The 25,139-nt window shown below is 48.2% G+C and overlaps 1 protein-coding gene across 1 annotated transcript in view; it reads left to right on the forward strand.

The window, feature by feature from the left end:
• The window catches only part of LOC145360396 (pyroglutamylated RF-amide peptide receptor-like), a 35,039-nt gene extending 12,139 nt beyond the window's left edge, over positions 1–22,900 (forward strand). Inside the window, exons 2-6 of the mRNA XM_080215593.1 lie at positions 8,784–8,936; positions 10,601–10,662; positions 15,402–15,641; positions 18,146–18,239; positions 22,509–22,900. Coding sequence (XP_080071719.1) covers positions 8,784–8,936; positions 10,601–10,662; positions 15,402–15,641; positions 18,146–18,239; positions 22,509–22,900 — 941 coding nt within the window. The remainder of the gene's footprint in view (positions 1–8,783; positions 8,937–10,600; positions 10,663–15,401; positions 15,642–18,145; positions 18,240–22,508) is intronic.
• The last annotated feature ends 2,239 nt before the right edge of the window (positions 22,901–25,139 follow it).

Below are 25,139 nucleotides of genomic sequence, written 5' to 3' on the forward strand. Positions count from 1 at the left end.
TTTGCATTCAATAAAAATCTGGAATTAAAGTCTTATGATGACTGTGAAACCATTGTCGATTGCCATAAAGAGAAGTGGTTGGCGTAGTGGTATTGTCACTGGACTAATAATCCAGAGACCCAGGGTAAAGCCCTGGGTTCGAATCCCACCATGGTGGATGGTGAAATTTGAATTCAATAAAAATCTAGAATTAAAAGTTTAATGGTGACCATGAACCAATTGTCGATTGTTGTAAAAACCCATCTGGTTCACTAATATCCTTTAGGGAAGGAAATCTGCCATCCTTACCCGGTCTGGCCTACATGTGACTCCAGAGCCACAGCAACGTGGTTGACTCTTAACTGCCTCCTTCAAGGGCAATAAATGCTGGCCCAGCCAGTGACACCCAAGTCACTTAGAAGAATGAAAATAAAAATTAAACTTAAACTCGCCCTGGCTGGGATTTGAACTCATGGCCGCGATTCTTCCAGAAGCGCTGAATTGGCTGTTCTAGAGCAGTTCAGCTCCTCACTCGAATCTCCGCACTCTGTACAATGCAGAGGTCCCAGTTGTGAATCTCATTAAAAACACGGACAGGGCGCGAACCTATTTGTGTCAAAGAGCCTGAAACCAGCGGGGTGAGTGGGAACCCGCGTGTATGCACATCGCTGAGAGATCGTGGAAAAGACCTCGCAGCACCTAGATCACTGCCATCCAAACCTCACACACATCGCTGCCCCCACAACTCCCCCCCCCCACACACACAAATCGCTGCCCCCACAACTCCCCCCCACACACATCGCTGGCCCCCACAGAGACATTACTGGCCTTATCACTGGCCCCTACAAACCCACCATACGCACATCGCTGGCCTCATCACTGACCCCCACCGTTACGCCCCCGCCCTCCCCGCCCACACAGGCATGGCAGCCTCTCGCCCCCATGGATCTGAGTAATGTGGGGACGCGATCCCTCCATCCCTTGAACACAGTGTCCTCACTGCCGCCCTGCAGAGAACTGGAGTTGTGCTGATATACACAACCCCAGCTTGTGGTCATCCCTTCTCTTGAGAGGGAACCTTGAGTGTTGCATCCCCTCCCTCTCCCCCTCCCCACCCCCACCACCCTTGGATGCAGCAGCTAATCGATTCGGAGCCCTGATTATTGCAGCCTCCCCCCTCCCCTCCAACCCCCCCCCCCCCCCCCCCCCCCCCCCCCCCGGGACACAGCAGCCTTGGTTTGACATCTGATTGGAAAGATGGTGGGTGGGATCTTACAGCCTCGTTCAGGTGAGAGTGTAAAATCCTGCCCGAGATCAACGGGAATTCTCATCCTGGGAACAGATTCCGGAGCAGGCAAGGTGGTAGGTTTTCGGCCTGTGTCTCTGACAACATAGCACTCCACCAGTACAGCACAGGAGCGTTAAGTAAGGATAGTCACAAGTAGGCCCACATTCACGTTACAGTGAAGTCACTGTGAAAATCCCCCCCCCGTCGCCACACTCCGGCACCTGTTCGGGTCAATGCACCCAACCTGCATGTCCCCCGGCCCGCAGAAGGAAACCGGAGCGCCCAGGAGGAAACCCACGCAGACACGGGGGGAATGCGCAAATACCACACAGACAGCGACCCAAGCCAGGAATCGAACCCGGGCCCCCCGGTGCCCTGAAGCAGCAGTGCCAACCACTACTGTGCTTCCCCACTGATTACTTATTCGTCACAAGTAGGTTGACATTAACATTGCAATGAAGTTACTATGAAAAATCCCCTAGTCGCCCGTTCGGGTACACTGAGGGAGAATTTAGCACGGCCAATGCACCCTAACCAGCACCTCCCTGGAGGAGATCGAAGGAAACCCACGCAGACACAGGGTGGGGGGTGGGGTGGGGGGGGAAGCCCACCTCTTCCTGGTCAGCCCTGCCAAAATCGCCTTCTGTGAGTCGGCATCCTTAGCTGGCCTCACTCTGGGACGTTTCTGGTGGTGCCATCTGAACAGTGAGTTGCATTAGATTTGAGGGAAAGCGATTATCGCCAGTGTTATCCCTTCGTAGCTCTCGGCTAAACAGGGAGAGAAATTCAATTACATTTTGTGCGTGCCCCGAACTTGAAAATGAGCTTAGACATCGAGAATGCAGGATGAGCTGACTGAATGCCAGACAGAGAAATCTGTCAATAACAGGGCCCATTATTCAGAGTATCCAGTGAGTGCTGATGGTTTGCTAATTGCCCGGTGACACATTGAGGCATTCTCCTCCCAGCCAATGTAATCCTGTTGTCACGCCACCTTCCCCAAAAGCCATGGAGAAGCAGATTGAAGCCACTGCAATACAAAAGTGCTTGTACAGTGGGTATCTTTATCATGTGTGTACTGTGCCATACCACGTGTTGGCATGTGGGCACCATACACCGGTAACATCTGCTGTCACCTGGGTACCACACACTCTGACACACAAGCACCATGCATTGGCGCCCAGGTACCACACAGGCACCATAAGCTGGCACATGGGGATACCACACACACTGGTACACAAGTGCCATGCACTGGCACTCAGGTGCCACATGAGTACACGGGCACCACAAGGTGGCACCTGGATACCATACACTGGCACACTAGCGAATAGGTACACGGTTGCTCTGCTGTGACTTGGACAAGGGAACATACGTCATGCAGGATAATGGAAGTTACCAAAATCACACAGTTCCCCTGTTGACGGTTTAAAACTGAAGGGTCAATCTGTTTAAAGTAATGATCCTCGTAACCCCATGTGTTTACCCCATAATTCCCTCCGGACACTCGGGGCCCGATTTTACCAACGGGGCGAAATCGCGGTTAAATTCAGGCTTCGGGCCTTTAACGTGATCTGCACCCGAATCCGAGCAGATCGTGGCTTTACCGGCACCCGATTTGCAGGCAGCCTGACGATTTAAATGTATTATCCTGCATTTAAATCGATTTAATGAACAGCGCGCCCAGCCCTACCGCCAAACCCCACTGTACCACCCCCCCCCCCAACCCCCCCCCCCACCCCCGAACCCCCACCACCCATCACCCCGGATCAGACTGCCTGGGAGGTAGGCCACTCCTGGCAGCCCCCACCCTGGATCAGACCCCCCCGGGAGCAGGCCCCCCCCACTCCTGGCAGCCCCCACCCTGGATTAGAACCTCCTGGGAGGCAGGCCCCCTCTGGCAGACTTGTCCCCCAACGATCGGACACGCCTGGGAGGCAGGCCCCCCACCCCCCCCCCCCCACCAACCCCCCCAGCAGAGCACACCCCCAACCTACCTCGATCGCTGCTCTCCCTTCACTATCCTTCCGAACTGCAGTCCTTTGAGAGCCTGTCACACCTTCCTGGCCTTCCGCTGGCATCTACTGGAGGTGGGGGGCGCTCAGATGGATCTCTGGTTGGGGGGGTGGGTGTCGGTGGAGGACGGAGAACCTTGCAAACTGAAAATCCTGTAGCATCTTCTTTGTGCTGCCTAATAATCTCTGGGAAAGGTAATTAAACTACAGTGTCCTAGTGAGCAACTAGTGAGCTGTGTGTCCCTGTAGCCAGCGCTCAAATGTTCCGAGTCACGTGGTGAACTTGGAAGATCTGTCCCCGTGGTGGAACTTGGTTAGAAATAAGGTTCAAGGAGATTACTAAATCTGGGAAAGCAACCCTAGTGAGAAGAAGTTTGTATTGGCAACCCTCCTCTCACATTCCATGGCCGATGTGCCCCTATTTATGAATGTGATTTGCCTGGGCAACTTTGGGTGCAGCTGATCTGCCTCTGGAGCAGCCTTGGATCTTTTCTTTCATCTGAACATTGCACGGAATTCCCCTTTGGAAGATACTTACGCAAGGATATTTTGGCCTTGGAGGGAGTGCAGAGGAGGTTTACTAGGCTGATGCCGGAGTTGAGGGGGTTGAGCTATGAGGAGAGGCTGAATAAACTAGGCTTGTACTCGTTAGAGTTTAGAAGAATGAGGGGAGATCTCATTGAGACGTATAAGATGATGAATGGGATGGATAGGATAGAGGTGGGGAGACTCTTCCCGCTCAGAAAGGACAGTAGGACTAGGGGACACAGCCTCCAGATAAAGGGGGGGCGGTTTAGAACGGAGTTGAGGAGGAACTTCTCCACTCAAAGGGTGGTGAATCTCTGGAATTCTCTGCCCGTTGAAGTGGTGGAGGCTGCCTCACTAAATATTTTTAAGACGCGGGTTGATGGGTTTTTGATAAGAGAGGGGATTAAGGGTTATGGGGAGAGGGTGGGATTGTGGAACTGAGCCACGACAGATCAGCCATGATCTTATTGAATGGCGGGGCAGGCTCAAAGGGCTAGATGGTCTACTCCTGCTCCTATTTCTTATGTTCTTATGTTCTTATAATCGCAGGAACTAAAAAACCCACAGTCAAGGATTTGGGAAAATGGTTGGGGAGGGGGATATATATTTTGAAATCTCCATTTCTTTTTCCTTCCATCGAAGATTCTCCTGAGGTGCTGCTGTAAACCGAGTCCCCGACCCCTTTGAAGAGGGGTGGGGAGGCTGCCTTTGAGAAACGCAGGCACACTGTGGATTATACAAGCCTCCTGTAGCACGTTTAACCACGTGTAACACGTGGAACTCATGCTGCTGAGCACACAGCAGGAAATGTTCCTTGAACCTGTAATGATGGAAACTTCCTAATTTTTATAATGACAGGTCCGGACGCCAGGAAAACATACTGAAAGAAATGGCACAGACTTAGCGTTTCACAGGTGACGTGCACTAAAGAAAACTGCATTGACGCTTTGCAATAAATCAAGAGAAATGATTTTGTTTCCTGCTGATTTTAAAATTCTGGACTCAATTTCCCATTCAATCTGAATCTGTTAATTGCAGCAAATTTACTTGTAAAGCGCGGGGTGGCAGAATCCACATAATGATTTGGGATGACTGTTTTGTATAACAGCGTGATTACTTATGTAACACACTCTGGTTTCCCTTCCATCTCTTACCCCGGGTATTTGTTTAAAGCCATGATTATAAGTGTCTCCGAGAGTAAATTGTTACAAAGTGGGAATGAAAAGTAAAGGATAGGATTAAAAAGAAAGAAACAGATGGATATTCAACTGCACTCTTGAGAAGAAAGTTTATCCTCATTACAGGGTGACACAGTCCACTGACTTTAATCGGGCAATTGAGGTGGGCCTATTAGAATGTGGATCCCTGATAAATTGATGGGCCAATCAGGGAGTCTCTTTCTTTGTTTTTAACCAGGAGTGTCAGTTCCTCTGGCACTCCGAGTGTGGACTGCTAATTGAAAGCACCGTACGCTGTTGTCAGACTTGTAAATAAAGGGATTTTGATTTCCACCTCCACGGGTTTATTACACATGGATACTTTATTACGCAAAGTGGAGACTATCAGTATAGGGTTTCGGTTCCCAAAATGTGTGCTGCAGTTCGAATCCCGGCTTGGGTCACTGTCTGCGCCGAGTCTGCATGTTCTCCCCATGTCTGCATGGGTTTCCTCCGCTTTCCGCACACAGTCCGAAAGATGTGCAGGTTAGGTGGATTGACCATGCTAAATTGCCCGAGTGTCCAAAGATGTGCAGGTTAGGTGGATTGGCCATGATAAATTATCCCTTAGTGTCCAAAGATGTGCAGCTTAGGTGGATTGGCCATGCTAAATTGCCCGAGTGTCCAAAGATGTGCAGGTTAGGTGGATTGGCCATGATAAATTACCCCTTAGTGTCCAAAGATGTGCAGGTTAGATGGATTGGCCATGCTAAATTGCCCCTTAGTGTCCAAAGATGTGTAGGTTAGGTGGATTGGCCATGCTAAATTGCCCCTTAGTGTCCAAAGATGTGTAGGTTAGGTGGATTGGCCATGCTAAATTGTCCCTTAGTGTCCAAAGATGTGTAGGTTAGGTGGATTGGCCATGTTAAATTGCCCCTGAGTGCCCAAAGATGTGTTGGTTAGGTGGATTGGCCATGTTAAATTACCCCTGACTGTCCAAAGATGTGTAGGTTAGGTGGATTGGCCATGCTAAATTGTCCCTGAGTGCCCAAAGAAATGTAGGTTAGGTGGATTGGCCATGCTAAATTGCCCCTTAGGGTCCAAAGATGGATAGCTTTGGGGGTTAGCCATGGAAAATACATGTGTTGTGGGGATAGGGCAGAAGTGCATGTTAGGCTTGGGTAAAGAGGTCTTTCAGAAAGAGGGTGCAGACTCAATGGGCTGGAATGGCCTCCTTCTGCACTGTAGGGATTCTGTGGTTCTATGTGAATGCATATTGATGTTTAGAATAGCTCTAAAAATCAAAAGATTTTGTACATGAGAATGGAGGTATGTCTTTACCACCCAGGGTGATGGGTAAATGAGTCTTGGCCCCAGTCAGGGTGTGTGGGCTGTAGGGTTTTAGATGAGTTTAATCTTAAAGAGGGTGCAACATCAAGGAGCAAGTGACTGCATCTGGTTGACACGTTGCAGCAATGGGCATGTGAAGAGTTACTACTGGAGAGTGGTAAGCAAAGAAAACTAACTCCACGCGTGTCTGCTAATTGACTTGCCAATGTTTCAGGTTTATTTATTGACTGCACCACTTGACACTTCAAGGCAATTATTGCAATGTTGTTAAAAACCAGAAACTGTTTTGATTTCTTGAGGTAAGATCTTATTGTAATGCAGAACACAGGGAAATGGAAGAAGGGTAGGCCATTAGGATGAAGAGACTGAGGCCTAGGTTTTATTCATATGTGGGACATGGGCATCGCTGGCTGGGCCAGCATTTATTACCCATCCCTAATTGCCCTTAGGGGGCAGTTGAGAGTCAACCACATTGCTGTGGATCTGGAGTCACACATAGACCAGCCCAGATAAGATTTCCTTTCCTGAAAGACATTGGTGAACCAGATGGGTTTTTCCAACAATAGGTTCTTAATTCCAGATACTTTTTATTGAATTCAAAATCCACCATCTGCCGTGGCGGGATTCGAACCCAGGTTCCCCCAGAACATTAGCTGAGTTTCTGGATTAGTAGTCTAGCGATAATCTCACTAAGCCATCGTCTCTCCTACCGTTCACGCTGGCGATATTTTCCCTTCTCGCTGCAGTGAACGGAGGTTTGGTTGCAAGCCACATTCTCCGAGCTGGCTGCAGCTGGAGTGTGGTGTGAACGGCCGGTGAGATCGCCACTGAAATTCTCCAGTCTCGCATGCCCTGCCATCACTGTCGGCGGGAATGGAAAATTTGGAAATCTGGAATAAAACCAAAAAAAAAAGCCTGATCTGGTGAGTACTTCTGGCAGCTTTTTCTGCTTTTATTTCTGAAAGATTTGATCATCTATAAGAATAGGATTTTCACCCAAAATAGCAGCCGTTCCCTGCAGCTTGCCAGTTGTTAAAGGTCGTCACCATGGTACCAACAAGCAGCTGATGTAAGAAGGAAGGAACGCTGTCTGGGGAATGATGGGAGAATCGGATGGGATGCTGGATTCTACTTTACCCCCAGGTAGAGTGCTGCAAGAAAAATTCCAGGTGGGTCAATTTTAAGGGCACGGTGGTGGCACAGTGGTTGGCACTGCTGCCTCACAGCACCAGGGGACCCAGGCCTGATTCCCGGCTTGCATCACTGTGTGGAGTCTGCACATTCTCCCCGTGTCTGCGTGGGTTTCCTCCAGGTGCTCCGGCTTCCTCCCACAGTCCGGAAGGCGTGCTGGTTAGGGTGCATTGGCCGTGCTGAATTCTCCCTCCGTGTAGTGTGGTGACTAAGGCTTGTGACACGGATAAGTGAACTTTTAACATTAGAACATGTGATAAAATGGGAAATCTCGGATTAGCTACCTGACCGAGACTCACTCACTAGTTCTCTGTGGCAGAGAACTAATTGTTAATTCAGAGAGCGGGCGAGGGGAATGGCTTTTACAACTGCATTGCTGGCTTAAGGCTGTCTTCCTCCAACCGTGCAACAATTAAGGAATGATGCATGGCTTCCACACCCAACGGCAAAACCAATCTTTATTTTAGAGGCCAAAAATGAACATCTTTCTTTTCTCATAGAGTCCCTACTGTACAAAAGGAGGCCATTCGGCCCATCGAGTCTGTCCTGACCACATCCCACCCAGGCCCTATTCCCCTCACCCTGTTAATCCCCCTGACACAATTTAGCACGGCCAATCCACCTAACCTGGAGGAAACCCACGTGGACATGGGGAGAAAGTGCAAACCCTACACAGGCGGTGTTCTGAGGTATAGAATCGAACCTGGGCCCCCGGCGCTGTGAGGCAGCAGTGCTAACCACTACGCCACTGTGCTGCCCCCCAAAAAAAAGCAAGGGGTTCTCTCTTTAAGACGTCACATATGAATATGAATTGCAGTGGCTCAAGGCGGCAGCTCAGCACCTTTCCTCAAAGGATGGGCAAGAAATGGCCTAACCAATGGTGCTGTCATCCCAAGAGTGAATTGTAAGCAATGTTTTGAAGGCAGCCAGTTTGGGGCTGGGGGGGGGTGGGGGGGGGTGGGGGGGGGGTGGGGTGCCAGTTTGGGGAGGGGGAAGGGGGCAATTTGTATCTGATCTACGCTTTGTGTAGGTCCATCCGAACTATGTTTAAATACCTTGAGACACCCCCTTTGCGGACAAAACACACAAAGGTAGGGTGTATTATTCAGGTGTGGAGTGTAGGCCGAAAAATCCAGCGGCTATTTTGCTGCACAATTTCCTTTCCCTTCCGGATGGAGTGGCCATTCCGTTAAACCTTGCAATGTCAAGTGGCTTTGCGTTGTCAGGGAAAGCTCCAGCAGGCCTCTTTCAACCTTTTGTCTGAAATTTCACTCACAGGGGTTTTTGTCTGCAAGATGGTTCCTTTTGTTCAGACTACAGCTGTTGTGAGCTGCATCCTTACAATGATGTGCATAGCTGTGGAGAGGTATGAAGGGATAGTGCACCCACTCAAGAGACATGACCTGAACACAAGAGCCTACACAATGCTTGGTAGGTTTTCTATGGAACAATTATCTTTCTTGTTCGAGAGCTCCACATTCACCCAAACCTTCACCCCATAAGTGGCTACGTCACGAGCCACTGGTAAATTAACTTTGTTGCACTTGTCGGGAGAATATTGTCAAAATAAATCTTGTTCCCCTTCTTTCAGTGGCCTGTGAGATCACAGCTCGTGCTACAGCACGGAAGGTGGCCGGGGGCAAATCAGCCCCTAAGTGCTGTTTCCTAGTCCTCTCCCCCTGACGGTGGCACAGTGGGTTAGCACTGCTGCCCTCAGAACGCCAGGGACCCGGGTTCAATTCCGGCCTTGGGTCACTGTCTCTGTGGTGTTTGCACGTTCTCCCCGTGTCTGCGTGGGTTTCCTCCGGGTGCTCCGGTTTCCTCCCACAGTCCAAAGATGTGCAGGTTAGGTGGATTGGCCATGCTAAATTGCCCCTTAGTGTCCAAAAGTGTGCTGGTTAGGTGGATTGGCCATGCTAAATTGCCCCTTAGTGTCCAAAGGTGTGCTGGTTAGGTGGATTGGCCATGCTAAATTGCCCCTTAGTGTCTAAAGATGTGCAGGTTAGATGGATTGGCCATGCTAAATTGCCCCTTAGTGTCCAAAGATGTGCAGATTAGGTGGATTGGCCATGCTAAATTGCCCCTTAGTGTCCAAAGGTGTGCTGGTTAGGTGGATTGGCCATGCTAAATTGCCCCTTAGTGTCCAAAGATGTGCTGGTTTGGTGGATTGGCCACGCTAAATTGCCCCTTAGTGTCCAAAGATGTGTAGGTTAGGTGGATTGGCCATGCTAAATTGCCCCTCAGTGTCTAAAGATGTGCAGGTTAGGTGGATTGGCCATGCTAAATTACCCCTCAGTGTCTAAAGATGTGCAGGTTAGGTGGATTGGCCATGCTAAATTGCCCCTTAGTGTCCAAAGATGTGCTGGTTTGGTGGATTGGCCACGCTAAATTGCCCCTTAGTGTCCAAAGATGTGTAGGTTAGGTGGATTGGCCATGCTAAATTGCCCCTTAGTGTCCAAAGATGTGCAGGTTGGGGGATTAGCGGGGTAAATGTGTGCGGTTATGGGGTTGGGGTGGATCTGGAGAAGATATTCTGTCAGAGAGTCAGTGCAGACTCGATGGGCCTAATGGCCTCCTCCTGTACTGTAGTGATTCTATCACTCTATGATCTGGGTGGGAATGTTGTCAGTATAGACTCCATGGGCCGAATGGCCTTCCTCTGGACTGTAGGGATTCTATGACTCTATGATCTTTGGACACTAAGGGGCAATTTATCATGGCCAATCCACCTATGTTACACATCTTTGGAGTGTTGGAGGAAACTAGAGCACCTGGAGGAAACCCATGCAGACACGGTGAGAATGTGCAAGCTCCACACAGACAGTGACCCGAGGCCGGAATTGAACCCGGGTCCCTGGTGCTGTGAGGCAGCAGTGCTAACCACTGAGCCACCCTGCCACACTGCTGCTATCTATGAGCGTGGCTGTGTTAGGATCCTGGGAGTAGTTTGAGGTACCACTTGCACCACAGTAACTAGCGCATAACCCATCTCTCCAGCTGTGGCATCCTCCTGTGCTGTAAGGCCTGTTGTCCTCATAAGTTGACTGGAAATCTTTCTAATGTGAACCATTCTAATACGTATTATTTGTTGCCAGGGTTTGCGTGGGTCATGGCTATCATCGTTGCAGCTCCTATGTTGTACGTCCAACAGCTTGAGGCAAGTTCTGCCATTTGCTCTGCATTAATACATTATTCAAAATGAAAACGTTCTTGAATTATTGATTCAAGTTCCTGTATATGGTATGATTCTCATTGAGATCAATAACTTAAAAACAAGGATGGAAAACAGGACGAAGTTTCATGTTGTAAGACTTTTACTGAAAAAAAACCCAAAGCCAATAAAGGTCAAACATCAATTGCCAGGTAACTAATACTTGAAATCTAAAGAAAATATAGTTCCCTATAAATTAACTAATGCGATCTTTCAATTCCTTTCACTGTATTTCACTGGGAGATATATAACATTATTAGAACAGTTCCAAAGTAACTGCCAGCTCTCATGCCGTATCACATCTCCACATCACCCTAGATTGAAACTTCCAGTGTCCTACAAAAATCATTCCATTCATCCCAAAATTTCTCAACACAATTTTCACCAGCGCGGCCCACTTTATTACTCGCTATTCCTTTAAATCTCCGAGAGCCCCATTTGCCCAGTTCCCTTCCTTTCAAACAGAAAACAAACTCTCACCAGCACCCTGCTTGGTTCTTAACTCAAATCATCCTTCTTTGTTTCTTCAAGACAATATTTTCTTTGTCTCTCTCAGTTACTCAGGAAACAACTTTTTCCTTAAACACTGTGTAAAGGGGTTAAGATCGTCACTTGATGGCTTCTGTTTGTATTTCTCTCCCATGGTGACCAGATCACATGGTCACGTTCCTGAGATGACTCTCTATTCAGAAAGCTCTGATTCAACTAAAGTTTTATCATTTTGCTTGTTAGTCACAAGTAAGGCTTACATTAACACTGCAATGAACTTACTATGAAACTTTCCTCAGCCACCACGCTCCAGCACCTGTTCAGGTCAATGCACCTAACCAGCACTGTGGGAGAAAAACCGGAGCAACTGGAGGAAACGCATGCAGATACGGGGAGAATGTGCAAACTCCACACAGACAATGACCGAGGCCAGGAATCGAATCATGGGTCTCTGACTCGGTGAGACAGCAGTGCTAATCACTGTTCCACCATGCGGCCCTGAAGTTAAAGGACATTTTAATCAGAATTATCTCAAAACGGTCAGATGTCACAGGCTTTTTGAGATAATGGCCCAGATTTTGCCTTTATACAGCAAAACATCCCTTGGCACATCAGGTGAGCAGATCGCCCAACTCCACTCCATCTCAGGTCCTCTGCTGTGGAAACCATCTCCGTGCCATTGCTACCTTTATTTAGAGTTGAATATTTCCATGTTTCCCCACCCCCTCCCCGCACCTCTGTCCTCTGTAAATCTGAGCTCAACAAAATACTCCTGCCCGTGTCCCAACTCACTGAATCTGGTGAACTGGACAATAATCTCTCCCTCAAAGCCAGCAAAACGAAGGAGATCGTCATCGTCTTCAGGAAGCATAATGGAGAACATACCCCTGTCTGCATCACCACAGCGGTTAGTTAGCACTGCTGCCTCGCAGCGCCATGGACCCGGGTTCAATTCCTGGCTTGGGTCACCGTCTGTGCAGAGTTTTCCCCGTGAGTGCGTGGGTTTCCTCCGGGTGCTCCGGTTTCCTCCCCCACAGTCTGAAAGATGTGCTGGTTAGGGTGCATTGGCCATGCTAACTTCTCCCTCAGTGTAACCCGAACAGGCACCGAGTGTGGCAACTTGGGGATTTTCACAGTAACTTTATCGTAGTGTTAATGTAAGCCTACTTGTGACACTAATAGATAAATATAAACAAATGCGGATGAAGTAGAAATGATCGAGAGCATCAAGATTTTAGGCGTCCAGATCACCAACGACCTATCCTGGTCCCTCCACACTGACAATATAGTTAAGAAAGCCCACCAACGTCCCTATTTTTTCAGGAGGCTAAGGAAATTTGGCATGTCAGCTACGACTCTCACCAACCTTTACAGATGCATCATAGAAAGCATCCTTTCTGGTTGTATCACAGCTTGGTCTGGGCTCCTGCTCTGACCAAGACCGCAAGGAACTACAAAAAGTCATGAACGAAGCCCAGTCCATCACTCAAACCAACCTCCCATCCATTGACTCTGTCTACACTTCCCACCACCTTGGAAAAGCAGCCCTCATAATTAAGGGCCCCACGCATCCCAGACATTCTCTCTTCCACCTTCTTTGGTCGGGGAAAAAGATTCAAAATTCTGAGGTCCCGTACCAACCGACTCAAGAACAGCTTCTTCCCTGCTGCCGTCAGACTTTTGAATGGACCTACCTCGCATTAAGTTAATCTTTCTCTACACCCTAGCTATGACTGTAACACTATATTCGGCACTGTCTCCTTTCCTTCTCTATGAACAGTATGCTTTGTCTGTATAGGGAGCAAGAAACAATACTTTTCCCTGTATGTTAATACATGTGATAATAATAAATCAGATCAATACTCATTCACCCATTTGTTCCTGTATTCGCTGGACAACTTTTGGCAGTATTTTAAATTCTCATCCTCATTTTCAAATCTCTCCATGGCCTTGCCACTGCTAAATTCACCATTTCTCCCGACCCTACATCACTGGATTTAACAAATTCTGACCTCTTGTGCACCCTCTGATTTTAATCTCTCCAAGATCAGTGCCCATGGCTTTAGTTGGCAAGGTCCTGAAGCCAAGTATTTCCTCCCTATACCTTTTCGCCTCTCTCACTTTCCTCTTCTAAGATGCCCTTAAACCTCTAACCTCTGGGAGGACAAGGCAGTAAGCACCACCATCTGTAGCTTCCCCTCCAAGTCACTCATCAACTTGGCTTGGAGCTATATCGCCATCCCTTCACTGTAGCTGGATCAAATTCCTGGAGTTCCCAGTTTAACAGCATTCTGGGCCCATCTAGACCAGCTGAACTTGAACATTCCCACGTTCTCCTGGCTGGCCTGTGCCTAAGGAAGGATGTGCGTTGGAAAGGGTCCAGAGGAGGTTCATGAGAATGATCCCGGGGATGAAATGCTTGAGGTATGAGGAGTGTTTGAGGACTTGGAGTCTGTTTTTGATGGAGTTTAGAAGAAGGAGGTGGGGGAATCTCATTGAAATTTACAGAATACTGAAAGGCCTGAATAGAGTGGGGGAGACGTTTCCATTAGTGGGAGAGACTGGGATCCAAGGGCACAGCCTCGGAGAGAAGGGACCACTCTTTAGAACCGAAATAAGGAGGAATTTCTTCAACCAGATCTATGGAATTCATACGGTGACAGAGAGGTTAGCATTGCTGCCTCACAGCACCAGGAACCCAGGTTCAACTCCAGCGTCAGGTCACTGTCTGTGTGGGGTTTGCATGTTCTCCCCGTGTCTGCATGGGTTTTCTCCGGATGCTTCACTTTCCTCCCACACTCCATAGATGTGCCGGTTAGATGGATTGGCCATGCTAAATTGCCCCTTATTGTCAGGGGGATTAGCAGGGTAAATGGGTTACAAGGTAGGGCATGGGTGGGATTGTGGTCGGTGCAGACTCAATGGGCCGAATGGCATCTTTCTGCACTGTAGGGATTCTATGATTCTGTGATTCTACGAGGAGGCTGTGCAGACCAGGTTATTGAGTGTATTTAAGGCGGAGATAGATAGATTCTTGATCAGTAAGGGGATCAGAGGGGAAAAGGCGGGACAATGGGGTTGAGAAGTTTACCAGAAACTTACCATTTGGCCCATTTGGAGCAGATTCGATGGGCCGAATGGCCTAATTCTGCTCCTATTTCTTATGGTCTTATGGAACTGCAGCTGTGTCCAAAGGTGGCTCAGCACCCAATTAGTTAAGGGCATTTCAGAATGAGCAACTCATGCTGGCCTTGCCAGTGATATGCACACCCCCAAGTCTGTATGTATAGTAGGTCCTTGCCCTCTTGGGCAGAGCAGGAGCCATATCAAGCTGTGGTGCAACCTGCACATTCTCCCCATGTCTGCATGGGTTTCCTCTGGGCGCTCCGGTTTCCTCCCAGATGTGGAGATTGCTGATTAGGTGCATTGGCCAAGCCAAATTCTCCCTCTGTGTACCCATACATACGCCGGAACGTGGCGACTAGGGGAGTTTCACTAACTTCATCGTAGTGTTAATGTAAGCCTGCTGTGACACTGATAAGTAAACTTAAAAGACATCGCAATACCGGGAGCCAGGGAGCATAGGGGTAGTCGGTATACAAGAGTTGCCTGGTACGGAGGGCACCAGCTACGAGGAGAGGTTGGAGAAACTTGGTTTGTCCTCACTGGGTTGAGGGGCGACCTGATAGAACTCTACAAAATTACGAGGGGCAAGGACAGCCAGAAGGGTGGCTCCTAGGGTGGAAGAGACAATTACTAGGGGGGGCACAGGGTTAAGGTGCAAGGGGCAAGGTTTAAAGGAGATGTACGAGGCATGTCTTTTACACAGAGGGTGGTGGGTGCCTGGAACTCGCTGACGGGGGACGTAGTGGAAGCAGATATGATAGTGAGTTTTAAGGAGCGTCTTGATGGGAATGGAGGGATGTGGTCCCTGGAAGGGTAGGGGGTTTTAGTCCAGTGGGGCAGCATGGCCGGTGCAGGCTTGGAGGGCCGAAGGGCCTGTTCCTGTGCTGTAATTTTCTTTCTTGTTTGTTCTAGTTGGGTGTGAGGGTGGCTCGGTAACTGGCCAAATTCATCGTCTGGTAAATCTGGGCCAAAGTAAAACTCATTTAATTGGCGTAAATGATTGGCTCAGTTTTGGTGAGGCGAGCTGTAGAAATCCAACGATAAGCTCCAGACGGTGATTTGTTCCACAGGTGAAGTATGATTTTCTCTACGACCGCCATTACGTTTCCTGCCTCGAACGCTGGGACTCGCCATCACTCCGCAGGGCCTACGCCACGTTCATCCTGGTGGCTCTCTTCCTGCTGCCCCTCACGGCGATGCTGCTGCTTTGCACCAGAATCGTTTTTGAGCTCTGGGTTAAGAAACGCGTCGGGGATAACTCCTTCTTAAACACCCTGAACAAGAGGGAAATGACCAAGATTACAAGGTCAGTGTTTTTACCCAAATATCACGGGGGGGGGGGGGGAGTGGATTTTCCCACCTCCATCACGGGGGGCGGGTGGCGAGAAAATGCGGCCAGCTTTGAAAAACCTCATTGACCTTGTCAGGATTGGAAGATCCTGTCGGGGGGAGAGGCCTTCGATTTTCTGGGACCTGGTCAAAGGCTTTGCTGAAATCCAGATAAATTACACTCCCCTCATCTACACACCTGGTCACCTCCTCAAAAAATTCAATCAGATTTGTTAGGCATGACCTCTCTCTGACAAAGCCATGCTCACTATCTCTACAAGCCTTACCCCTCCAAGTAGAGATAGATTCTCTCCTTCAGAAGTTTCTCCAATAGTTTCCCTGCCACTGACTCACTGGTCTGCAGTTCCCTGGCTTATTCCTCCCATCCTTCTTAAATAGCGGAACCGCGTTAGATGTTCTCCAGTCCTCTGGCAGCTGCCCCCCCAGCGCCCACCCCTCCCCTCCCTACCCCACCATTTCCACTCACATTATCTGTACCTTTAAGATTTGATTACCTGTAAAGACTCGCATTCCAACCATTATCTTGTAAATTGAGTCTGTGTCTATGTGCGCCCTGTTTGTGAACACAGCTCCTCACTCAGCTGAAGAAGGAGCGACACACTGAAAGCTCGTGCTACCAAATAAACCTGTTGGACTTTAACACAACTTGGTGTTGTGAGACTTTTTACTGTGCCTACCCCAGTCCAACGCTGGCTTCTCCACATTGTGCCCACCACTCCCCTTCCTACCATGACCAGGGAGTGATTAAAAATATGAGTCAGAGACATGACAACCTCCTCCTTGCTTTCCACAGCAGCCTAAGACACAATTCACCCAGACCTGAAGATTTGTCCCTTTTTCAGGATGCCATCACCTCCAATACTTTGTTTTTCCCTCTGGCGATTTGTTCAAGAACCTCGCAACCTCTCTCCCCAATGACTATACCTTCATGAGGATATACCCTATATCCTCATGGAGACAAGTGTAAATTATTTGTTCAACACTTTACTAATGTCCTCTGGCTCCACCCACAGATTGCCCACTTGGACCCTAATGGGCCCTACTCTTTCCCTGGTTATCTTTTCCCATTTTTAGATGATGACCCTCTTGTTGTTTGAAGCTTCTCTAGCATTAAATAGATCATTTATGAGTCGCACAATAGCACAGTAGTTAGCACTGCTGCTTCACAGCACCAGAGAACCGGGTTCAATTCCCAGTTTGGGTCACTGTGCAGAGTTTGCATGTTCTCACCGTGTCTGCGTGGGTTTCTTCCAGGTGCTCTGGTTTCCTCCCACAGTCCAAAGATGTGTAGGTTCGGTGGATTGGCCATGCTAAATTGCCCCTTAGTGTCCAAAGATGTGTAGGTTAGGTGGATTGGTCATGCTAAATTGTCCCTTAGTGTCCAAAGATGTATAGGTTAGGTGAATTGGTCATGCTAAATTGCCCCTTAGTGTCCAAAGATGTGTAGGTTAGGTGAATTGGCCATGCTAAATTGTCCCTTAGTGTCCAAAGATGTGGAGGTTAGGTGGATTGGTCATGCTAAATTGTCCCTTAGTGTCCAAAGATGTGAGGTTAGGTGAATTGATCATGCTAAATTGCCCCTTAGTGTCCAAAGATGTGTAGGTTAGGTGAATTGGCCATGCTAAATTGTCCCTTAGTGTCCAAAGATGTGGAGGTTAGGTGGATTGGTCATGCTAAATTGTCCCTTAGTGTCCAAAGATGTGAGGTTAGGTGAATTGGTCATGCTAAATTGCCCCTTAGTGTCCAAAGATGTGTAGGTTAGGTGAATTGGCCATGCTAAATTGTCCCTTAGTGTCCAAAGATGTGGAGGTTAGGTGGATTGGTCATGCTAAATTGTCCCTTAGTGTCCAAAGATGTGGAGGTTAGGTGGACTGGCCATGCTAAATTGCCCCTTAGTGTCCAAAGATGTGTAGGTTAGGTGAATTGGCCATGCTAAATTGTCCCTTAGTGTCCAAAGATGTGGAGGTTAGGTGAATTGGTCATGCTAAATTGTCCCTTAGTGTCCAAAGATGTGGAGGTTAGGTGAATTGGCCATGTTAAATTGCCCCTTAGTGTCCAAGGTGTGTGGGTTAGGTTGATTAACATGGTAAATATGTGGGAATAGGGCTTGGATGGGATGCTCTGTAGTTGGTGCAGACTCGATGGGCTGAATTCTGCTCTGTAGGCGTTCTGTGATATCACAATGCGTTTGCATGTTGGCGCTCCTCGATTATTTATTATTGGTGGAATTTTACAGCACCGTCGCAGCAGGGGGGGTGCGGGTCCAGGGCTGGAAAACAGGGCAAGCCCTCCAAAAGCCCATCGGCTTTGGTGGTGGGACTGGAAAATCCAGCCAGGTGGCAGGGCTGGAGATTTCCGCAGGTAGTGTATGTAAAATATGTAAGGCAGAAAATGTGAAATGTTCATCCGGGTGAACACACTTTCTCACCAAGGACTGACACTGATTGATGTCGCTTACAGTAAGAAGAAGCGAGCTGTTGTTATCATGATAACTATCGTTGCTCTCTTCACCATATGTTGGGCTCCGTTCCATGTGGTGCACATGCTGTTTGAGTTCAGTAAGTAAACTCCTTCTTCTTTTATTAACCCTCTTTAATTCCTTTCATTCGTTCAACTCTCAACAACTGCCATCGATGCCAACAGTGGAAGGGCCCAGGTCATTTTGCAGAGGTCTCACCCAGTAAAATTAGGCATTGGGCCACAGGAGGAGATGTTGCGATGGGAGGTCAAAATCTCACTGGACTCTTGGACAGGTTATTTGGTCTCATCTGGAGTGGTGTTGGGAACTAAATAACATTTGAGAAGCATCAGGATGAGCGCTTAAATTGTCAAGACATGGAATCATTGAATCCCTACTGTACAGAAGGAGGCCATTCAGCCCATCGAGTTTGCACCAACTCTCTGAAAGAGCATCTTACCCAGACTTGATCCTCTTAACCCCATCTATTTACCCTGCTAATCTCCCCAACTTATACATCTTGGGACACTAAGGGACAATTTAGCATGGCCAATCCACCTAAGCTGTACATCTTTGACACTAAGGGAAAAATTAGCATGGCCAATCCCCCTAACCTACACATCCTCGGGCACTAAAGGGTAATTTAGCATGGCCAATCCCCCTAACCTACACATCCTGGGGCACTTAAGGGTAATTTAGCATGGCCAATCCCCGTTACCTACACATCCTGGGACACTTAAGGGTAATTTAGCATGGCCAATCCCCGTTACCTACACATCCTGGGACACTTAAGGGTAATTTAGTATGGCCAATCCCCGTTACCTACACATCCTGGGACACTTAAGGGTAATTTAGCATGGCCAATCCCCGTTACCTACACATCCTGGGATACTTAAGGATAATTTAGCATGGCCAATCCCCCTAACCTACACATCCTGGGACACTTAAGGGTAATTTAGTATGGCCAATCCCCATTACCTACACATCCTGGGACACTTAAGGGTAATTTAGTATGGCCAATCCCCATTACCTACACTTCCTGGGACACTTAAGGGTAATTTAGCATGGCCAAACCATCTAACCTGCACATCTTTGGACTGTGGGAGGAAACTCAAGCACCCGGAGGAAACCCACGCAGACATGAGGAGAACATGCAAACTCCACACAGTTGCCCAAGCTTGGAATTAAGCCCAGGTCCCTGGCACTGTGAGGCAGCAGTGCTAATGTCAACAAAGTTCCAGTGTCTTCAGGAGATGAGAAAGTTAGAAGAAGAAAAGAAATTTGAGAGCAGCAGATTCTGCTCTTTCACTGGCAAATATAAACCCTTCTGAGAGTTCGCTATCTCCATGATTGACATGAGACTGACCCCACTGCCCTTATCCGCCCACATTTGTACATTTTTAAAACTTCATTCATTCAGGGGATATGGACACCGCTGGCTGGGCCAGCATTTATTGCCCATCCCTAATTGCCCTGGAACTGAGTGGTTTGCTAGGCCATTTCAGTGGGCGGTTAAGAGTCAATAACATTGCTGTGGGTATGAAGTCACATGTAGGCCAGGCCAGGTAAGAACAGCAGATTTCCTTCCCTCAAGGACACTAGTGAATCAGATGGGTTTTTACGACAATGGTTTCACCATCTCCTTTAGACTTCTTAATTCATGATTTTAATTGAATTCAAATTTCGCCATCAAACCCGGGTCTCTCGAGCATTACCCCTGGGTCTCTGGGTTACTAGTTCAGTAACATATTGGGGCTCTTACTGGGGCTACTCTGCATCCATCACCAGTGTTGGAGTGAAAAACATATTTAGACACAGCGTTCATGAGTGATGGATCCTTTATCGATAAGGAGAGGAGAACTGGAGAATTCCTAATGTTTCTTCAGTCTGTCCCACTCAATTGTGTGCAGTCAGCTTTTTTTATAGGGCATTTCTTACAACTTCTAGTAAAGATAATTCTAGTCACACACACCGGTAAATTATTTACATATACAAAGAGATAACCCAAGTCAATAGCTGTTTAATTGTATCCCATCAGTAATGTCATAATCTTTAGTGGTAGACGGATGGAATGACAATGGTCACTTAATCATGTCTTTTATCACAGTTTTGGTGCTGTTAGCAAGGATATTCAGCTGTGTACCATTGATAGATATAGTGAAATATCCCCTTTGTCTGTGCTGACTATTTCACGTATGTGCAGAAACAGTGAGAGTGCTGCTAATTTTCCTGGCCCCTGGCCGGCCCCCTGTTGAACTCAGTCCTCCTCTCCCACACCAGCACCCATCAAGGATCTAAAGTTTTAAAAGTTTTTACTCTATTAACGTCACAAGTAGGCTTACATTAACACTACAATGAAGTTACTGTGAAAATCCCCTGGTTACCACACTCCTGTTCAGGAATACTCAGGGAGAATTTAGGGTGGCCAATGCACCCTAACCAGCACGTATTTCGGACTACACCTTGAGGGAAGGATATTTGAAAGATGTGTGGGGCTATTTTGGCCCAACCTCCTTTGGGAGACTGGGCATAGGGCAGCAATTATAGGTGGCTGTGGGGTTGCGGGGGGGTGAAGTCTAGCTGAGTGAATGCGTATCAGTTACAAGTTTGAGCTCCCAGTATTTACCCCTCTCCCATCGCAAAGGGGAAACTCGGGCCTAATTTTTTCTCAGTCCTACAGGTGCTGCCTTTTGATTTCCCAGAAGAGAAAGTGGGCAAATGACCCAGACGTTTTCTGCTGGCTGGCTGTTACCCCAGAACTGACCAGCACTTCAAATCAAACGGAAATGATCTAAGCCCCCTGTCTGTCGGAGACAAGTAAAGTTCCAGTGAAGGAAAAGGCGGGGTGGGGGATGGGAGGGGGGGTGAGGAAAGAAAATCAGGCCAAAGGTATACTGGTATGTGTACAGAGTCCCATCGCACCATGGGTTCCACCACACCAACTTCTGCTTAGTACATGCTGACTCATAAAACATGGCACATGGTGGAAGGATGTTAAAGTAGGATTGATCTTGGGAAAAGATTTTCCCTGTTCCTTTCCTTTTTTCACCAAATACAGAATGTGAGTCTTTTTTATTAATTCAAGGGACATGGCCAGCATTTATTGTCCATCCCTAATTGCCCAACAGCAATTGAGAGTCAACCATATTTCTGTAGCTCTGGAGTCAGACCAGGTAAGGACAGCAGATTTCCTTCCCCAAAGGACATTAGTGAATCAGATGGGTTTTTCCGACAATGGTTTCATGGTCATCAGTAGATTCTCAATTCCAGATTTTTTTTTATTGAATTCAAATTCCACCATCTGCCATGGTGGGATTTGAACCCGGGTCCCCAGAACATTAGCTGAGTTTCTGGATTAATAATCTAGGCCATTACCTTTCCTGAAGCAACATTTATTGCCCGTTTCCAGTTGGGCGGCATGGGCGGCACAGTGGTTGGCACTGCTGCCTCACAATGCCAGGGACCCGGGTTCGATTCCTGGCTTGTGTGGAGTCTGCACGTTCTCCCCATGTCTGCATGGGTTTCCTCCGGGTGCTCTGATATTTTTCCACAGTCTGAAAGATGTGCTGGTTAGGTGCATTGGCCGTGCTAAATTCTCCCTCAGTGTACCCAAACTGGTGCCAGAGTGTGGTGCCTAGGGGATTGTCACAATGACTTCATTGCAGTGTTAATGTAAGCCTATTTGTAACACTAGTAAATAATTAAAAATAATAGTTCTGGCCACCTCCCCCTGCCACGGGAACATTCCATCACACGGACTGCAGTGATTCAAGAAGGCAGGCTCATAGAATCCCTACAGCGCAGAACAAGGCCATTTGGCCCATTAAGTCTGCGCCAACCACAGTCCCACCCAGGCCCTATCCCCGTAATCCCTCATATTTACCCTGCTAATTCCCCCTGACTCGAAGGGGCAATTTTAGCATGGCCAGTCCACCTAACCTGCACATCTTGGGACTGTGGGAGGAAACCAGGGCACCCGGTGGAAACCCATGCAGACACGGGGAGAATGTGCAAACTCCACACAGACAGTGACCCGAGGTTGGCATTGAACCGGGCTCCCCGGCACTATGAGGCGGCAGTGGTAACGACTGTGCCACCATGTCACCCGAACAGGGATTTTCACAGTAACTTCATTGCAGTGTTAATGTAAGCCTACTTGTGACACTAATAAATAAATTTAAACTTAAACAGTGACCTATCACTGCCTTGAGCTAGTGAGACATTGTGACTGGACTCTATATTGTTGCTTACAACTGGTTATCTTGCTGGTTGTCTGGTAACCGGTTATCTAATAACCCCACAGGGCTGGAGCCAGGTTCCGCTCCATTGCCTCCGTCTCCCTAACGTTGATGGAATTCTGTTTCCGCAGACGAGCTGGAGGAGGAATACGATGATGTCACCATCAACATGATCGTCGCTGTCGTACAAGCGATCGGGTTCTTCAACTCCTTCAACAACCCCGTCATCTACACCTTCATGAACGAAACCTTCAAGAACGACTGCTTCTCTTTCCTGTCCTGCTGTGTCCGCCGCCCACGTCGGAACGCCGCGGTTCGTGCGCAGAAGCCGGCCGCGTCCGTGAGGCAGGTGGCCTGGGCCCGTCCCGAGCACCAAGCGAAGCCCGAGAGAAACGACCAGATCGAACACGTTGAGTTGAACTGGTGTGTGACCTACAAACGGGCCGTTCGCGAGCCCGGGCACTTAGAATTCCTCCCCTGCCACTCTCGCCAGGAGATACCATCGACGCCAGGCCACAGTTGAATGTTTTTCCTTCCCGTTGTGTCTGGTTCTGGTACACATTTACCAATGACGTTTGTGTAGCTGCCTTTGCCTGAGGTCATTTAGTTGAGTAAAGCTGGGTGCCGGGAATATGTTTTAATCAGATTGTTTTAAACATACAATGGGATCCAGTTCAACTGGAAGAAGGATTTACGTTTAATCAGCTTCTTTCGTAGCCCAATTAAATGCATCAGATCATAAGATGTAGGTGCAGAATTAAGCCATTCGGCCCATCGAGTCTGTTCTACCATTCAATGACGGCTGATAGGTTTCTCAAACCCAATTTCCTACCCTTTTCCCCATAATTTTTGACCCCCTTATCAATCAAGAACTTATCTATCTCTGTCTTAAATATACTCACTGACCCGGCCTCCTCTGTGGCAATGAGTTCCACAGATTCGCCACCCTCTGGCTGAAGAGGTTCCTCCTCATCTCCGTTCTAAAGGGTTGTCCCTTCACTCTGAGGTCGTGCCCTCGGACCTTGCAACTTTGCAACATTTTGGTTATGACCAACGGTCCAATCAATGTTTGGAAATTGACATCTCATTTGGACTTTACAATATCGCTATCGACTTTACGATGCTGACATGTTTGTGCATGTGTGCTGACGTTCTGCTTTGCCCATCTGTGTGACTGGACAGGTCGGAAACAAATGCTTTAATTTGTTAAGAAACTTTTTGCCATCGCCGTTGCGATTTTTATGCACTTCTGTGTTGTATGGAATATGTGGTCAGATTCGTAGAAGCTCATTGTTGCACAGGAAAGAGACAGTGACCGATGGTTTCAATGTATCTCCCCGCACTAACTGAGGAACTTGTGCTAAGCCGTGCAAGCTTGAAGGGTCACCTCAGTGAGTTGACCAGACGAGAGCTGGAATACTGGTGCCCCTTTAGTGATTTCCCGCCTTGGTTCAGGAACCAATCCCCCATTTATACCGTTGGTCCTATGGGAATCAGTGATTCCCCATGGATCTTGTGCGGGGGTGGGGGTGGGTATCACGGTTTTCTTTTGCACCCTTTTGGCCAATTTGGTGGGCCTTCATGTGGGTGGCGAAGGGGGCACCAAACCCACCAAGAGGAGGGCATCAAATTCCACCCAGAGGAGGGCAGGGAGAAAACTCAGATGTTTTCAGTTGCCCAGGCCCACACTACGGATGAAGCTACTGGTTAGTTCCAATTCACCAACTCGTTTCCCCATTGCCAATACTCCTTGGGAGGCTTTGATTGGATCTACTTGGCCACACCCTTAGATTGCATTCTAGAATATAACAACCTACCTGTAAAACAAACCTCCAGTGATAGGGCAACACGGTGGCACAGTCTGCTGCCTCAGGCACCAGGGACCCGGGTTCGATTCCCGGCTTGGGTCACTGCCTTTGCGGAGTCTGCGCATTGTCTGCGTGGGTTTCCTCCGGGTGCTCCGGATTCCTCCCACACTCCAGAAAATGTGCAGGTTAAGTGGACTGGCGATACTAAATTTAACCCTTAATGTTAGGGATTAGCAGGGTAAATATGTGGCGTTACGGGAATGGGGCCTGGGTGAGACTGTGGTCGGTGCAGACTTGATGGGCTGAATGGCCTCCTTCTGCACTGTAGAGATTCTATGATAGAGGATCTTAGAGGTTTGCAGCGCTGAGCACGTCACGTCGATTCTGAACTTGTGATGGGTTTATGGTTTCAAGGGATTTGGGAGGTCCAATGAAATTCAAATTAAGGGACAGATGAATAAAGGAAAGTATTTATTGCTCTAAGTATTTGTAAACATTTTGTTTTTCCTTCTGTTCGAGGGAGATTGTGGTCTCCCTTCTGAAATGGCATCTTTTTACGTCTTCTCTTATCTTCCATTATACAGTAAAATATCGAATATTATAATATGTATGATTGCTTGATGGTATAGACCTTGTGTACAGGGTTCATACCCAGCATCACATCATCCCCTCAGCTGTTCACATTGAGCCCTTTTCAACTAAACAGGAAACTGGGGGGGAGCAGTCAATTCCTGGTTCATTCCTCATGGCAGTGCAGAGACCAATCTTGACCAGCTTTGAATCCAAGCATCGGCAGTTAACTGCTCTCTAGTGCATTCTCCATAGAAATGCCTCTGCCAATCAGAGTCCACTTGCCAACCAATCAGCATGCTGGCCTCAAGCAGTCTAAATTGTTGTTCCCTTTATAAGACCCTTGTCAGACCCCTCTTGGAGAAAGTGTGCGCAGTTCTGGTT

This window comes from Carcharhinus amblyrhynchos, chromosome 31 (genome assembly GCF_965287045.1).
Source record: "Carcharhinus amblyrhynchos chromosome 31, sCarAmb.v2.hapA, whole genome shotgun sequence".
Lineage (NCBI taxonomy): Eukaryota > Metazoa > Chordata > Chondrichthyes > Carcharhiniformes > Carcharhinidae > Carcharhinus > Carcharhinus amblyrhynchos.